The sequence below is a fragment of the Bombyx mori genome, chromosome 28 (genome assembly GCF_030269925.1).
Source record: "Bombyx mori chromosome 28, ASM3026992v2".
Lineage (NCBI taxonomy): Eukaryota > Metazoa > Arthropoda > Insecta > Lepidoptera > Bombycidae > Bombyx > Bombyx mori.
The window spans coordinates 7057039-7075380 of record NC_085134.1 but is presented as its reverse complement, the minus strand read 5'-3'; the positions used below and the strand labels follow the sequence as shown (position 1 = coordinate 7075380).

Here is an 18342-nt window from a genome sequence, read left to right as displayed (position 1 = left end):
AATTGGAAAACGGCCCAAATGTGCTTACAAAGACGTTGTACTTAGTTCGTAAAAAGAAATAATAAATTGTTTATTAAATCCTCTGGTGACATTAATGACAGTATCACGGGTTAAAAAAATATGAGGCAACGGCTTCACTCTCTTTATACCACTGATGATGTCAACACCTTGAAAAGCGATGACATTTTCAAATAATTATAAAAAATTACTACGATTGGTATGAAAGAAATGTTTAATTTAGTTTCTTAAATTCGTTAGCAATAAATGTTTTCATGAATTAAAATAGTAATTATATTCACAACAATTTTGTTTAAATCAATGCCGATTGTAAAAGCTGTGACCGTCTGGGTCAATGCGATATGCGGGTCTATGAAAACCGAAGAATAGGCTATAAAGGAATCAATGCACTAGTATTTTGAGATCGCCATAATATGGTGAGTCCGCATGGGCGATTACCATTCTAATCTATTTTAATCGTATTTCAGTTTGAAAGTGGGGATTGCCTATAACGTATATGGCATAGTGTTACAATACAATAAATAATTCGCCCTTTTTTTTTATTGTTTCTTAGATGGATGGACGAGCTCTCAGCCCACCTGGTGTTAAGTGGTTACTGGAGCCCATAGACATCCACAACATAAATGCGCCACCCACCTTGAGATATAAGTTCTAAGGTCTCAAGTATAGTTACAACGGCTGCCCCACCCTTCAAACCGAAACGCATTACTGCTTCACGGCAGAAATAGGCAGGGTGGTGATACCCACCCGCGCGGACTCACAAGAGTTCAGACCACCAGTAATTACGCAAATTGTAATTTTGCGGGTTTCATTTTTATTACACGATGTTATTCCTTCACCGTGGAAATCAATCGTGAACATTTGTTGAGTACGTATTTCATTAGAAAAATTGGTACCCGCCTGAGATTCGAACACCGGTGCATCGCTCAACACGAATGCACCGGACGTCTTATCCGTTAGGCTACGACGACTTCAAACACTTATTACTTACTGTATATAACTAAATAATTAAGGCATTACTTTGTTATCTATTCAGCATTTGAAGACTTTTTTCGCACATTTTATCGCCGAGGAAAACAAAAATACTAAAACCTGAATAATTACAACATCGAGACATTGAAATTCAAATACTCTCAGATTGTAAAAGAGATCAAGATCTCCAAACGCGCGAAATATCATTTTAAGAAAATTCCCAAACAAAACAGCAAAGTAAAAAAGTTATCCGGCAAACTCCTTGATTACACCCGCGCCGCAGCCGGTTACGATCCGCCTGAATCCGGCGCGAACCGGATAAAACCAGATTTATGCAGTTCCCTGAGGAGACGGGCTCGAGACGTTGAAATGCAAATTTACCCTCGTGAAGAGATCACGCGAGAAATTGGGGTTATTTTTCCTGAGCATAATGACTCCCCGAGAGCGTTATTCATTTAATATATCTTTGTCATATTATCGCTGATATTGTTTTTGGTCTGGAGACGACTTTAATATTTACTAGCTAGCGGGAGTTGCTTAACTTCAAGTAATTTTCAGTTTATGTGTGAAAGCGTCTTGCCACGAGTTCTGAAGGAGTGATTATGAGGCAGACAAAGGTAGGCCGATGTATTGACCCCCGCATCTGACAATAAAGTGGTTACGGAATCAAGCAAATAAGTCTTCACCCATCATGAGTTATTAATAAAGTCGAAGTTTTCAATTTTTTTTTATGTTTTAGATGGGTAGACGAGCTCACAGCCCACCTAGTGTTAAGTGGTTAATGGAGCCCATAGACATCTACAACGTAATGCGCCACCCACCTTGAGATATAAGTTCTACGGTCTCAAGTACAGTTACAACGGCTGCCCCACCCTTCAAGTCGAAACCCATTACTGCTTCACGGCAGAAATTGGCAGGGTGGTACAATAACCGTGGATACCGCACCGTCTCCTTCGAGGCGGCGTGCGTTCTCGCCGGGACGCCTCCCTGGGACCTGGAGGCGGAGGCGCTCGCAGCCGATTATGCGTGGCGATGTGACCTTCGCGACAGGGGGGAACCACGTCCCGGAGAAGGAGCGATTAGAGCGCGGAGGCTCCAATCTCGGCGGTCTGTGCTGGAGGCGTGGTCTCGCCGCTTGGCGAACCCGTCGGCCGGTCTCCGGACCGTCGAGGCGGTGCGCCCGGTCCTCGCGGAACGGGCGAACCGTGACCAAGGGCGTCTCACCTTCCGGTTGACACAGATGCTTACCGGCCATGGGTGTTTTGGCCGGTACCTGCATCGCATCGCCCGGAGGGAACCGACGATGGAGTGTCACCACTGTGACTGCGACGAGGACACGGTCGAGCATACGCTCGCATATTGCCCCGCATGGCTGGAGCAACGCCGTGTCCTTGTCTCGCAAATAGGACCGAACTTATCGCTGCCGACCGTCGTGGCCACGATGCTCGGCAGCGATGAGTCCTGGAAGGCGATGCTCGACTTCTGCGAGTACACCATCTCGCAGAAGGAGGCGGCGGAACGAGAGAGGGAGAGCTCATCCCTCTCCGCACCTATCCGTCGCCGCCGAGCCGGGGGCCGGAGAAGGGCCTTTGCCCGACTCCGGCCCCTGTAGATGGCGGCTTCCCCCCGGTGAAGGTCAAGGGGCGACCTGAGGGGGAGAGGCCGCGCGGCGCGCTACCAGCACTCTAGCGCGCTGCCAAGGAGTTACGAAAGAGCGACCGGTTGGCGGTGTATCGCGTCCCGACCCGGCAGGCTGGTTCTGGTCCAGCGGGGTATTCCGGGACACCAGCGGCACTGTCTGGGCGGCCTGACGGGCTGCCGTACCGAGACGGCCGACGTTTCAGAGCCTTCGATTCGCCTCGAAGGCTCCGTCGGCTGGGCGTCCTTGGGGTGAGCCGCGCCGTCTGGTTGTAGTGTTGACCGCGGTAACCCCCCCTACCTCATCCGGGTTCTGACCTCGGAGAGGATCGGACGTCGGGTGTAAGAGTGCAGGGGAGTCGTTTAGTGGGTGGGTCCTAAAATCCTTGGGCCCGCGATCTGCTCTCAACACCTGCAGATCGTTGAGTCTCACATACCCCGCGCGCCCCTTTTGCGCGGGGACCTCGTAGGAGGTTCGGCCCTCTACCCGAAAAAAAAAAAAAAAAAAAAAAGGGTGGTACAATAAATTTCTGGGGCTATAGCACATAATATCGTTTATTGCATACTAGCTAATTTGGTTAAGCTAAGTTAGATCTAATTAATATTTACTTACCATTTTCATAACCGTTGCCCTCGGTTTTGGTTCTGAAACAAAAAAAGTATACTTTTACACGTGTCTGTTACTAGGCATTCCAAAGCAACTCTACATTGAAAAATATCTTATAAAAAATGATAATTACACAAACCATATAATTATGCAATATTTTTTGTTGGTCCACCTACATAGTATTCACATATCCTGTGTATAATGGTAATTAATAGTCAACCAGTTTGAATTAGAAGATTTGTTAGCGACCCTGAATTTACCAACCTACTATCATTGCCAATCATCTACCATTTGTCCGAAGTAGTAATATTCCGTTTTGCTTTGTTACCTGTCTCAGACGAGCTAACGGGCCATAAAGTGCCTTGTCCTTTGAGACACAAATCGGAATGCATCGACCATTGGCCCGTCTTCAAACCAGACGCATGGTTGCTTTGCGGCCCAAATATACAAAACTCGGATAGTCCTTATCTTAAATTTAGGAGAGGTTGTAAGTTGCAATCTTAATTCCTAAGCTCCCTGTTATCTTCAAAGTTTATTGCTGGATCCAAGACCAATTATTTTGCCTTGGATTTTTTTGAACCTCATCCTCCAATGTCTCGTCCACTGCCTCACCTTTATAAACCAAAGTATCGGTGCGGTTTGAAGATTGCATCCACACCTTCATTATTGCGAAATAAGTCTTATTTTTTTTGCATATACGGGTGGTCGAGCTCACAGCACACTTGGTGTTATGTGGTTAGCGGGGCCCATAGACATCCACAGCGTAAATGCAGCCACCCACCTTGAAATATGAATTCTAAGGTTTTAGTATAGTTACGACGCTGCCCCACCCTTCAGACCGAAACGCATTACTGCTTCACGGCAGAAATAGGCAGGGCGGTGGTACCTACCCGTGTTGACTCACAAGATGTCCTACCACCAGTCTTATACAACTCGTCCGTGTCTACTTTGCGGTGAGCTTAGAAACAGTTAGTCTTCTCTATCGTGCGGAATCCGTAAGTTCGATTTGGTCTATCACAGGAAAGAGATGCATATATATCTAAGATAACGTATTAAAGCGGAAGCATTATCGTATCCACGGACTCTGATCACTGCCTCGTTCTTAAAGACGTTTCAAAGCCTATACAAAGTAATAATGGCAATGTACTTCTGAATAAAATCTGTGAGACGGTAACAGGTTTCAATTCTCAACTTTTCCTAATCGGCTTACACTGTACCGTCCCATGCAAAAGTGTTTAGGTCATAAAATAAATTAATTAATTTCCATTTTCAAACTCATCCGAATACTTTGAAATGCCACATATGTATTAAGTACGTTTACTAAGTATGTACGGGGTATTATTTTATTTCAAGCAGAAAATTAAAGATATTTTTTTTGCTATATTTTGTCAACTTGAAAACGGTTTTCGAGTGAGGGTTTTTGACGTGACAACGTCTTATAATTCGATGGAGCAAGCTGCACGTACGAAAAAACATGACTCATGCGGCGTTATCTCGCTCTGAGGCGTTCCATTTAAGGCTTGAAGTGCAAGCGAGAGCGCGCAACGAGCGACAAAGAGGCACAATCGGCCTCCGCGTTCGGCAGCGTTCGACATCTGTCTCTCTCCTACTTGAGTGAGTGATGAATCCGCGTGGACAATTTGCTATAGATACAAGTAAACCGACTTTACAGACAACCGTTCTTTTTTTTTGTAATTGACGCATAATGTTTTTTTGGACAATATTTCGTCGATTTGAGAACGATATTCGCGTGATGGATTTATTTTTAATGGACGCATAATATTTTTTATTATTCTTTTTTGCTACAGGGGTAGTGAACTAATGGCGTGCCTGGTGTTAAGTGATCACCGATATTCTATTCATTACGTTACTCTATATTACTTTAATAATAGTTGATAAAATAAGATAAAAATAGTTGTATGAAATATATAGTTTTAAACAGACTTCAAAAAACGTGGAGGCTCTCAAATCGACTGTATGTGTTTTTTTAATGTTTATGACCTCATAACTTTGACTGGATAAATCGAACGCTTCCCGTGTGGTCCCATTTAGTCCAGTTCTGATAATGGTATCCATGAGAAAACCATATAAGTCTTAAATTTGCATTAAGTACATACGCGACAAATGGATGAATAACTCAATATCACGCCAACCGATTTCGATGATTATTATTTTTAGTGTATATTAATTTGTTTTGGAATATCTTTTTTTTTTTCTAATTGAAGTCGCTTTTTGTTAAAGCATGTCTATTTACAATTATTAGAAATCATATGATCCGATCATAAGATCTCCTCTTGTATTATTATACTCGCCTGTTGACTATTTTACAATGTTAATTGTGCTTTGGTGTGTAATATAGTATAATCTCACTCTCTCTTTCATTTAGAATTTTGTTTGCGATTATATTTCTAACTCTCTCTTTCATTTAGGCTTTTGTTTGCGATTATATTTCTCACTCTCTCTTTCATTTAGAATTTTGTTTGCGATTATATTTCTAACTCTCTCTTTCATTTAGGCTTTTGTTTGCGATTATATTTCTCACTCTCTTATTCATTTAGGATTTTGTTTGCGATTATATTTCTAACTCTCTCTTTCATTTAGGTTTATGTCTGTGGTGTGTAGGTGTTTATGTAGGTGTTTTTTAAGTGGTTTTTAATTAGTAAATATAATCAGTTAATGGCTTGCCTGTTTCTCATAGACACAATGCACTGAGTTTCTCGCCGGATCTTCTCCATGTGTCGCTATTCCGATCCAGTAGTAGATTCTCCTATTCTCTTGCTAGGGCTAGTGTTAGGAAATTCTCTCAGGTTGAATTGAACGTGTAGATGGGTAAGTAAACACACGGAAAGTTAAACTACCCAATTACACTTAGCTGAAATAGCCCCTTAAGCTATCAGGTAATAGGTAGTGTCTATGCGCACATGTCTATGCGCACAAAAACTACCAAAAAAAAAGAAATCGGTCAACGAGCACTACTGAATCCGCACCGACACTTCTCTCGCAGCAACCTCACGCACAACACCTATGTACCTGTATATTGTCACGGCCGTTATTTCAAATATAATTTGGAAGGAAAAATAAAATATTCATTTCGTCTGTACACCACTGCTTGCCTCCTCTTCCTCGCCAACATTGGTCCATCGAGCCGAATAATTTCATCCACCATACGAAGACGGATCAGCTTCCAACCGCCAGAGAACAGAGTGATCAGCATCGCAAACGGTGTATTTCGGTAAGACGGCCACTAGTTTCCTTCCCATCCTCATTGCTTACCTGTGCTAATAGCGTTCTATCTGCAGATTCCAGTGTTAATTGCGTCTACGGGTCGCCATTTTGTCGTGGCTACCTACCGTGCAGAACTTACTACACGTAGTTTACCTAGAACGAAAACCGTAAGTACTCCGTGTTTTTCTATCACCCACCAAAATGAGCACCGAGAAATTAATGATTCCAGAAAAATCTCCCAAAAGTCCAAATTCGAAAAACAATGACCCTCTATCCATTTTAATTAAAAAAAGAGGTATTATTAGAGGCAGATTAACAGTTTTAACGAAACAAATTAATAGCTTGGATCAGAATTCACTAGTTTCATGTACAAATAAACGCGCAGAATTAGAATTACGGCTTTCGACGGCTTCTAAAATGTTTGATGAGTTCAGTGAAATACAAAGCGAGATTGAACTATCAGTCAACGATCATGACCTTTTCCAACAACTGGAATTACGCGAAGGTTTTGAAAGTGCTTACTACACCATTATAGCTCAAGCTAAAAGCTTACTTTCATCTAGTGAGGTTGCTCCAAGCTCACATCCAGGCTCACACGCTGTAAAACTACCCACCATAGCTATGCCTACCTTTGATGGATCATATGAGCACTGGCTGGAGTACAGGGACACCTTTCTCTCTTTAGTACACAACAATGCGGATATTACTCCAATCCAAAAGTTTCATTACCTAAAATCTTCATTAAAAAGCGTTGCGGCATTGGTTATTGATTCTTTGGAATTCTCCTCTAATAATTACACAGTAGCATGGGATTTAATTTGCAACAGGTACAACAACACTAGGTTGCTAGTTCACAATCATGTTAAAGCCCTATTTTCTATTCAAAATCTAGTTAAAGAGTCACCTACTCATATTCGCAAATTAATAGACACTATCTTGAAAAACTTACGCGCTTTAAAACTACTTAACGAACCGGTAGAATCGTGGGATACACTCATCATATATATGGTAGTTTGTAAATTGGATAGCACCACCGAACGAGAATGGGAGCAATACCGAAGTTCCATTCCCGCCGTAAGCAGTGGCGACACTTCCAAACAAACTACACCGGCAGTTAAGGTTGATAATTTAATAACTTTTCTCAAAAATAGGGCAGACATGTTAGAAACATTATTGGTTACACATAGCACTAACAATAAAGCGAATAAACAAGTGCCTACGTCAAAGGTCCACTGCCATGTGTCTCCAGTATCACTCACTACAAATAGTTCACAACAACAATATAAAAAAACACGCGCTTGCTTAATATGCAATAATTATCATCCACTATACACTTGTCAATCTTTTATTGACTTTAATTTACAAAAAAAACTGAAATTCGTTCAGGACAATAACTTGTGTCCTAATTGTTTACGAACAGGACATTCAGTATCAAACTGCAGGTTCGGTTCATGTCGTAAATGTAATAAACGGCATCACACAATGATTCATACGGATCAATCGGTCGCCGCTGCCGCGACCATTTCTAGCGATAACAAACCGGTTTCTCTAAGCGTAAACAACTCCTCCGATGCGAACGCCGTTGCAAGTTATACATACGCGCATACTTCACACTTAGATATACGAAGCGAGCAATTAACTAGTGTGAATCTTGTATTATTGTCAACGGCTCAGGTGGAGATTGTATCCAACGACGGTAAACGTCACATCGCGCGCGCTCTGCTCGATTGTGGAAGCGAGCGATGTTTCATCACAAAGCGATTATGCGATTTACTTAGCATTCCTACCATACAGTCCACTACTCACATCAAAGGTGTCGGAAATTCTATAACTCACAGTGCGCAATCATGTGAAGTTGAAATAAACGCGATAGCTGGCACTTTTATTACGCGCTTACAATGCTTCGTGCTGCCCGAGATAACTTCTTCGTTGCCACCCGTTTCTATACAAAGCGAACTTTTACAATTACCTAACAACATTCAGTTAGCCGATGCGCACTTTAATGAAAGTCAACAAATAGATATTTTAATCGGTGCGGACATGTTTTGGGACTTGTTAAGTGAAGGAAGGATGCGCTTGCAAAATGGACCTTTCCTTCAAAATACAAAGTTAGGGTGGATTATTTCGGGACTTATGCACTCTAATAATTTAAAATGCGACAATTTAATTCATTGCAATTTTACACAAGCTATCGACAATCAATTAAGGATGTTTTGGGAACTTGAGGAGCTACCAAAGGCTAATTTATTAAGCGATGATGAGATTGCATGCGAAGAGCATTTCATCAAAAATACGAGGCGAACAGCTGATGGTAGATTTTGCGTCAAAATACCTCTCAAACGTTCTCCAGACATTTTAGGTGATACATACACGATAGCTGAACAACAATTTTTATCACTTGAAAAAAGAATACAGCGCAACCCTTTATTTAAAAAAATGTACACAGAATTCATGAACGAGTACTGCAGTCTAGGGCACATGACTCGTGTAGACTTAGACGGTACGCCACATTATATCATGCCGCATCACGGCGTTCTTCGTAATCACAGCACCTCAACTGTTCAATGGATCATAAATAATGATTTTTACGTTGATGACATGATCACAGGGTCCGATTTCATAGAACATATTTTACGTTTGTGTCACGAAACAAAGAAAATCCTAGAATCTGGTTGTTTTCCACTGCGCAAGTGGACATTCAACTTTAATGCGAATGACTGCAACTTAAATAATATTAACATAAATCAAAATAACATAGATCTATCATTGGGTGAAAACGTTAACTGTCGTACACTAGGCCTAGGTTGGAATAATTTCACCGATGAACTGTATTATCACACTCAGTTCAAAAGTGATAATAAAAAAATTACTAAGCGTTTTATACTTTCTAGTGTCTCTCAAATATTTGATCCACTTGGTCTACTTAGTCCTTTTATAATGATGGGGAAAATATTATTACAAAAAATGTGGTTACACAAACTAGACTGGGATGAACCCGTTCCCAGCGACATATTAACGTCTTGGAACCAATTCGAAAAATCGCTTTCGATTCTGAACACTTTACGATCGCCGCGACTCGTTATTGGCTCCAACCCTAGTTACTTAGAACTACATATATTTAGCGATGCCTCGCAGTTGGGCTACGGCGCTTGCGCATACATTCGAACTATACATACAGACTTTACGATTAGTGTTAAAGTTTTGTGTTCAAAGGGTAAAGTAGCACCTATCAAACCAGTCAATATTCCCCGATTGGAATTATGTGGTGCTTTATTGAGTGCTAAAAGTTAAAAATATTCGTTCACGTAATTTCTAATAACAATAAACCATATAAGTTTCCCTTTGAAAGATTTTCTAATTTAACTAGACTGATTCGTGCGGTTGCCCGTTTGAAGCGCGTTGCATATAACAAACACCATGCGAATGACTCACGGACAGGGCCCGTGAGTGCAAATGAATTTGAACAATCATTCAATTTTTTAATTCACTTAGTTCAACAAGAATCATTTAGCGATGTTTACGATTTCTTGACTAATAACAAAGCGTTACGTAGTAAACATAAATTGTCAAATTTAAATTTATTTATAGATTAAAATCAAATTATTCGAGTTGGGGGTCGGCTCAATAATTCACTAGAATTCAATTACAATAAAAAACATCCAATTTTAATTTCATGCAAACATCATTTTACCGTCATACTTTTTCGTTGTGAACATAACAAACTTCTACACGCTGCACCACAGTTATTGCTTTACACATTGAGAGAAAATTGGTGGCCACTAGGGGGACGCAACTTAGCCCGGAAGGTATTCCACGACTGTGTGTTGTGTGCACGATTGCGAGGCAAAACGCCACAACCTATCATGGGCGATTTACCTCCCGAACGGTTGCATCCAGGCTATCCGTTCATACACTGTGGTGTAGACTACGCCGGTCCAGTGCTCATATTGAATAGAAAAGGCAAAGGAGCTAAAACTGTCAAAGCTTACATTTGTTTATTTGTATGTTTTACCACTCGCGCTGTGCACTTGGAGCTGGTTAGCGATCTCACTACGGATGCTTACTGTCTAGCATTAAAAGATTTATCTCTAGGCGTTCAAAACCTTCAATAATTTATTCTGATAATTGAAAATGCTTTGTAGGGCTCATGAACGAATTTACAAAATTTTTATCAAACTGTTCAGAAGATATTGTTGATTATGCCACTAGTCAAAATATTACTTTTAAATTTATTCCCCCTTACGCGCCTCATTTTGGTGGATTATGGGAAGCCGGAGTAAGGAGCTGTAAATATCACCTCCGGCGTGTGTTAGGTAATGCGCATTTAACCTTTGAAGAGTTAAGTACGTCACTGGCTCAAATAGAGGCTATAATGAACTCCCGACCTCTCACCCCTCTTTCCTCACATCCACACGACCTCTCCCCTCTTTGCCCGGCTCATTTTCTAGTTGGTCGTCCGCTGACTGCACCTGTTTGCGCTGACCTGCAAGAGAGACAACTGTCCAGTCTGACCCGGTACCAGCGAGTCGAACAAATACGCCAACATTTTTGGAACCGCTGGTCCAAGGAGTACGTCAGCGAGATGCAGACCAGAACAAAATGGAAGTCCAACCACTCAGACCTGAAACTGAATACGTTAGTGGTAATCAAGGACACCAACTCTCCGCCACTCAAGTGGACTCTTGGCAGAATCACATCGGTCCTACCTGGCCAAGACGGCGTGTCAAGAGTTGCCGAAATCCGCACTGCCACAGGAACCATGAAGAGGGCATTTTCTAAGATATGTCCGCTTCCAGTTGAAGTATGATTAACATTGAAAGCGACCCTGCAGTCTGTCAGCTTCCAAGGCCGGGGGCATGTCTATGCGCACATGTCTATGCGCACAAAAACTACCAAAAAAAAAGAAATCGGTCAACGAGCACTACTGAATCCGCACCGACACTTCTCTCGCAGCAACCTTACGCACAACACCTATGTACCTGTATATTGTCACGGCCGTTATTTCAAATATAATTTGGAAGGAAAAATAAAATATTCATTTCGTCTGTACACCACTGCTTGCCTCCTCTTCCTCGCCAACAGGTAGAGGAAAACATATTGCCTCTTCAAGAGTGGTATCGAACAAGCAGTCCAACGTAGTTTAACGGTAGGCAGCGGCTTGGCTGTGCCCCTGGCATTGCTGATGTCCATGAGCGACGGTAACCACTTAACATCAGGTGGGCCGTATGCTCGTCTATCTATACGGCAATAAAAAAGAAAAAATATTTATTCCTTTCAGTACTGATTTATTACTCTACATGTGTTTACAGTTCTTAATGTGTTTACAGTTCGGTAGGCAGCGGCTTGGCTCTGCCTCTGGCATTGCTGAAGTCCATGGGCGACGGTAACCACTCACCATCAGGTGGGCCGTAAGCTCGTCTGCCTACAAGGGCGATAAAAAAAAATTAATATAAACACATTCTTTGAGTAATATCTTTAATCATAGAATTGTGTATGCTTAGTTAGTCATCTCCAGACTCCAGAGGATCTCACGCTGATAGCCTGATTTGTCATCAAACTATATATACATTATATACCAGCTCGGCTACCTTGACTGTTTTCTGATGTTAATTATTGTGTTTTGGTGTGCAATAAAGTACATTTTCTCTCTCTCTCTCTCTCTCTCTCTCTCTCTCTCTCTCTCTCTCCAGTTAATAATGCCAGTCCTTTCTTTACATCCTGAAATTTACAGCATCTGTCTTCTCAATTGCCTTCTCTTTCTCGACCTATCTGTGGAATCCCACCGTCATTTTTCCGCAATTAATTTGTGTAATGAAGGATTTGTATTACAAATAATATTGAGAATTGCACCTTGTGTATCAAGGTAAGAGACTTACTTACTTAAGAGACTCACTTAGTAATATATAGACGAACATATATAACGCATTAGACGGTAAATACATCTTAACATAAAATGTGATAAAAAGGATATTCATAATCTTGATGGAGTCACAAACGATTACCTATTAGCCTTTTTTTTATTTATTGCTAAGATGGGTGGACCAGCTCACAGCCCACCTGGTGTTAAGTGGTTACTGGAGCCCATAGACATCTACAATTTAAATGCGCCACCCATCCTGAGATATAAGTTCTAAGGTCTCAGTATAGTTACAAAGGCTACCCCACCGTTCGAACCGAAACGCATTACTGCTTCACAGCAAAAATAGGCAGGATAGTGGTACCTACCCGTGTGGACTCCCAAGAGGTCCTACTACCAGATGAGATGTGATGGAGTCACAAACGTTTACCTATTAACCTTCGAATAGTTCTGCAATCGTTTTCTTTAACTAACTCAATAATTAATTACCTATCGATATTATTATTCGATCTTCTGTCCTTGAGATTACAAAACAAGTTACCTACATAACAGGTAAGTCTGAATCGATTCTGTCAAACAACAAATAGTTTGTATAACAATCGATATTTCAAACGTTGGTCGTTTCAATTATTTTTTTATTGCCCTTGTAGGCAGACGAGCATACGGCCCACCTGATGGTGAGTGGTTACCGTCGCCCATGGACTTCAGCAATGCCAGGGGCAGAGCCAAGCCGCTGCCTACCGCTTAATACTCTCCACAAGCCTTGTTTGAAGAAGGACATGTCATAGCGCTCGGGAAACACCGTGGAGGGGAGCTCATTCCATAGCCGGATGGTACGTGGCAAAAAAGATCTCTGGAAACGCACTGTGGATGACCGCAGTGGCTCCAGGTAGTATGGATCAATTGTCACGGTTGTTTCTTAATGGGTATTTAATTCTATTGATTTAAAATATGTCTTAATAATTTTGAAGAAAACTTTACATTTTTGATTATTTTAGGTCTGATTTTATCGAAGTCACGGCTCATTTACGGTCCGTATCTCGCATATAAATAAATAATAAATAAATATTTACTAACAATCACGCCACGTTAACTGGTCCCGTGATAAGTTCGTAAAGAACTTGTGTTACAGGTACCAGATAACGGATATAAATGTAAGATTTTTATTATACACATACATATATTTAATATACATCCATAGCCCTGGAAAATACATTTATATTTATCATACAAATATCTTCCCTTGGCGGGATTCGAACCCGCGACCCCCTTGTGTAGTGACTATGTCACTTACCACCACACCAGACGGCACGGACACATATCGTACCTACCTCTAAAATTGAAGTTGCTTAACTAAAAATTTTAAGAAAATGTTTTTTATACTTTGAACTACTTATAAACATGTATTCAATCAATTTATAAAATTATGATTAAAAAAATTTATTAAATTTAAATTTTAGTTTGTGAAAGACAAAGTACACTTCCCGTTTTTTTTAATCAAGCGCATAAATACCTTAACCTTTAAGGTATTCGCTTTAAGGCGTAAAGAGCTAAAATCGAAGCTGATTTCTGATCGAGGCTAGCTTCGTGCTACGACAGAGCCTAGCCGATGGAGGTGCGTAGACGCCATCACACTTACCAATCAGCCTTCCTGAAGAGCGGTGCCTCCATCCTAAGAACTTTTAGTACAAGGTACTAACTACCCTTTAAACTAAAATTCATAACTGCTTCGCCACAGAAACAGTCGGAATGTGTTGTCATTATAAGAATTCCCATTCTCCCGGATCGTTTGGAGCCTCTGGGTCTGCGGAGGGACTTCGGTTCCCTCTATATTTTGTACCGCATGTTCCATGGGAAGTGATCTGAGGAATTGTTCGAGATGATACCAACGTCTCGTTTTTACCATCGCACCGCCTGCCACCGGAGTAGAGTTCACCCATACTACCTGGAGCCACTGCGGTCATCCACAGTGCGTTTTCAGAGATCTTTTTTGGCACGTACCATCCGGCTATGGAATGAGCTCCCCTCCACGGTGTTTCCCGAGCGCTATGACATGTCCTTCTTCAAACGAGGCTTGTGGAGAGTATTAAGCGGTAGGCAGCGGCTTGGCTCTGCCCTTGGCATTGCTGAAGTCCATGAGCGACGGTAACCACTCACCACCAGGTGGGCCGAATGCTCGTCTGCCTACAAAGGCAATAAAAAAAAAAAAAGAATTCATACACAAATACAACACGTCACTTACAGTTTATCATAATAACAATTAAAAATATACATTCAAATATATTTATCGTATTGAAAAAAGGGGCAAACGAAAATGGGCCCTTTCATGAAAGATATAAGTCGCAAAATATTCACTAACAAACACAAAAATAAGTCAAGCCAAAATGGTGTTTACGCAAAAGTTATAAAGTCGACTCGAACTTACGTATTCAAAGAGCGTGTTCCGTGTTTGTCGAACGGAGGAAGCGTGCCGAAGACAAGCAGGGTATCTGTAAACAAACAGAATCCTGTTACATATACGTAGCGCATTTAAATAACAGTAACCGTACTTTAAATTTAACGCAACCCTCTCGGTTTTAATGGAAGCCATTCCTAAATGTTTGGTTAGCGAATCAGACAGTGGCAATATGAAATTAACAGACTTAAGCATCTTGAAGTCACAGTTGATTTGTATAAAGGACCGCTAACGTTAGCGCTCCAAGTTATTTAGACTGTACAACAGTTACAGCTCACGACGGAGACTGTCACTGAAGGTACCTCCAGGCGTTTCCCGTCGAAATAATGAAATACAAAAGAATCCCCAAGAAAAACATCACAAGGAAACACCATACTATTACTTTTTTTTTATTATTTGTTCAATAGGATAATCCAAGGGCCACGGGCGTTATTCATAAGCTTTTGCGAGATTCAGACGGAGTTTGTGGAAATCAATTTGCAACATTTTCTTTTTCACGTACTCTTCGATGGACTATTAAATAAGATAAAGAAATATGAGTAAATGAGGGGATGCTTTGAGGAATCCAATCCATCATTACGGCCACCGGAGCAGAGTTCACTGTGACAGTCTGGAACCATTGCGCTCATCAATAACGCTTTTCCAGAGATCTTTTTTACTAATATCTGATTCTCTTAACTGCCCTCTACGCTATTTTCTGAGTGCTACGATAAATTATTCTCCAAATGATTTTTGAAAAAAGTTCATATTGGCTGGCCAAAATTTAATTATATCCATGACATTGCTAGCGACGCTGACACATGCTTTCATAAACCACAAAAAAAAAACATTCTAGAAACTATATTCAACAACTAGTGACCCGCCCTCGCTTCGCTTCGGAAACAATAATTTTTATTAATGATAGCTGAGTCCCGCGATGATACCCGCGGTTATTGTCGTACCACGGGTGACGCCGCGGAGCGAAACTAGTCTAAAAAAGTAGCCTAAGTTACTCCTTATATCATCAGCTACCTATCAGTGAAAGTCTCGTCAAAATCGGTCCAGACGTTTCAGAGATTACCCGGAACAAACAGACAGACAAAAATTGTAAAAAATATTATTTTGGTGTATGTACCGTATATATATTCATATGCGTGTAGTAAAAAGCGGCTATTTCAATATTACAAACAGACACACCAATTTTATTTATATGTGTAGATATCAAAGAAATTTAACTCAGAGAGTGAAATTAGCTTGTATTGCTAAAGACCCAATCATTCCGGTTCACTCATATAGACGAGAATGTTATTTCTAAATGTCGAGTTCCGCTCACGTAATGTTTCTTAATATCTGTGGTACAAAATAGAAGCAGTTTAGTTGGAGCATTATGAGCTTGGCGTGTTCTTAATAGACGATTCATATTAATTTAGACTTAGTTCACGTTCATTACTTTCAGAATAGGAGAATGAAAATATATATTACTAGCTGACCCGGCAGACTTCGTAGTGCCTCAATCGATAAATAAAAGGCCTAAACTTTTGTATAAAATAAACTTAAAACAAATACAAAAGGAATCCGTCCAACGGGGGACACATCAAAGGAAAAACAAAATTATTAATTTTTTATAAAATTCCGAGCATTTTCATATTTATCTACCTTTTAAATCTTCTATGGACTTCCACAAATTATTCAAGACCAAAATTAGCCAAATCGGTCCAGCCGTTCTAGAGTTTTAGCGAGACTAACGAACAGCAATTCAGTTTTATATATATAGATTTGTCCAATATTTATTGGATGCTATTATACATTTAACCTTCCTCTTCAATCACTCTATCTATTAAAAAAAACCGCATCAAAATCCGTTGCGTAGTTTTAAAGATTTAAGCATACATAGGGATATAGGGACAGAGAAAGCGACTGTGTTTTATACTATGTTGTGAAGCTATAATACTCGTAGTAGTAATATAATAGTACTGTCAATTTTAAACGCTGCACTACACTTTCCAGCAATTCTATTTAGTTTTATCACAACTTTTTGAATCGAAACTCATATTACAGTTAGACAGACGGCACATAGTAGAGATGAGTTGGATTTATTAGAACAGACCCGAGTATTAGGTATTTTACGAGATTAGGCCGCACCTTTTTTTTTGCTTAGACGGGTGGACAAGCTCACATCCCACCTGGTGTTAAGTGGTTTCTGGAGCCTATAGACATCTACGACGTAAATGCGCCGCCAAACTTGAGATATAAGTTCTAGGGTCTCAAGTGTAGTTACAACGGCTGCCTCACCCTTCAAACCGAAACACATTATTGCTTCACGGCATAAATAGGCAGGGCGGTGGAACCTACTTGTGCGGACTCACAAGAGGTCCTAGCACCAGTAATGACAAGAGGTCCTACCGCCTGTAATCCACCAGTAATAACCAGTATCACCAGTAATAGCCTAATCCCATTTTGTTAATGTGTATAATACATCTGTTCCACCTAATCTTCGTATTCTTAAAAAATTAAAATCAAATGTTCAGCATACCCTCCCACGTGTTCCTGCGCTATCTCACTAACTTACACGTTGCAACATATCTCACAATCCCTAAATGTCTAATCCTAATCATTCGATTAATAATCCAACGGTCACATTAATCAAATCCTATTAACGAAATCAGAACTTGAGATTAGGAATAGGCGGATTGAGATTGCTTGTAAGTAAAGTATTGGTTGTGAATAGGATTAGGAAGATTACGTGGATCAGGTATTTTTTTAAGATTAGGAACAGGTGGACCTAGTATCTGATTTACCTAGTACGACCCATCTCTAGCACATAATCCTTGTGGTAGTGATAAGTGGTTGCTTGTACCTAGAGCTGTAATGTAAATGTCACCATTAACCCCGAAATATAAAGTCGAAGCCTTAATTGGATTGAGTTACGGCTGTCTCAAACTTCAAAATGGAAGGTAGTGTATAGCCCATATAAAAAGAAAATGTAAATACAAATTTAAATATAGAGCTTCAAAGCTACGTTCACATTACACTGGGCACAATAATAAAATTAATGTAGGTAGGTTATAATGTCGGTATCTATGATTCATACAAACTGTAAATATCTATAATATTAATACGTGAAGCAAAAACTTTGTACCCCTTTTTACGAAAATTGCGCGGACGGAGGAGTATGAAATTTCCCACACTTATAGAAAATATAGAGAAGGAGTGCAGAATGCTAATATTTTATTTAAATTATGCATTAATAATACATTATATCAATAAAAAAAACATTACACACACTACCGTGTATTTGACACACACACACACGCACACATTCACAGATAAATATACTCTTTGTTTATTGTCCAACTTTTGTTATTGCTGTCTGTGGTCAAATTGAGAATAGATTAATATTGTTTATCTTTAATATTATTTGTCTATGGTGTAGTCTTGACGAAATCTGGGATTATAGAAGTAAATTCTTTGACAATAGAAACATAATAATGCTCAAAATTATAATTTCAATTAATTATAGTCGAATTTCGACTACTGCGGGACCACTAGTATCCATAATATGTTTACTGCTAAACTCTATTAAGCAGTTTT

At 40.3% G+C, this 18342-nt stretch overlaps 1 protein-coding gene across 1 annotated transcript in view; it reads right to left on the bottom strand.

Annotated features, from left to right (window-relative positions):
• The window catches only part of LOC101740043 (cell adhesion molecule Dscam2), a 197110-nt gene that overhangs the window by 139357 nt on the left and 39411 nt on the right, over positions 1–18342 (bottom strand). The window contains exons 3-4 of the mRNA XM_021353633.3: positions 14743–14806; positions 3242–3273 (exon numbers count right to left, since the gene is read on the bottom strand). Of these exons, the coding sequence (XP_021209308.1) occupies positions 3242–3273; positions 14743–14806 (96 nt within the window). The remainder of the gene's footprint in view (positions 1–3241; positions 3274–14742; positions 14807–18342) is intronic.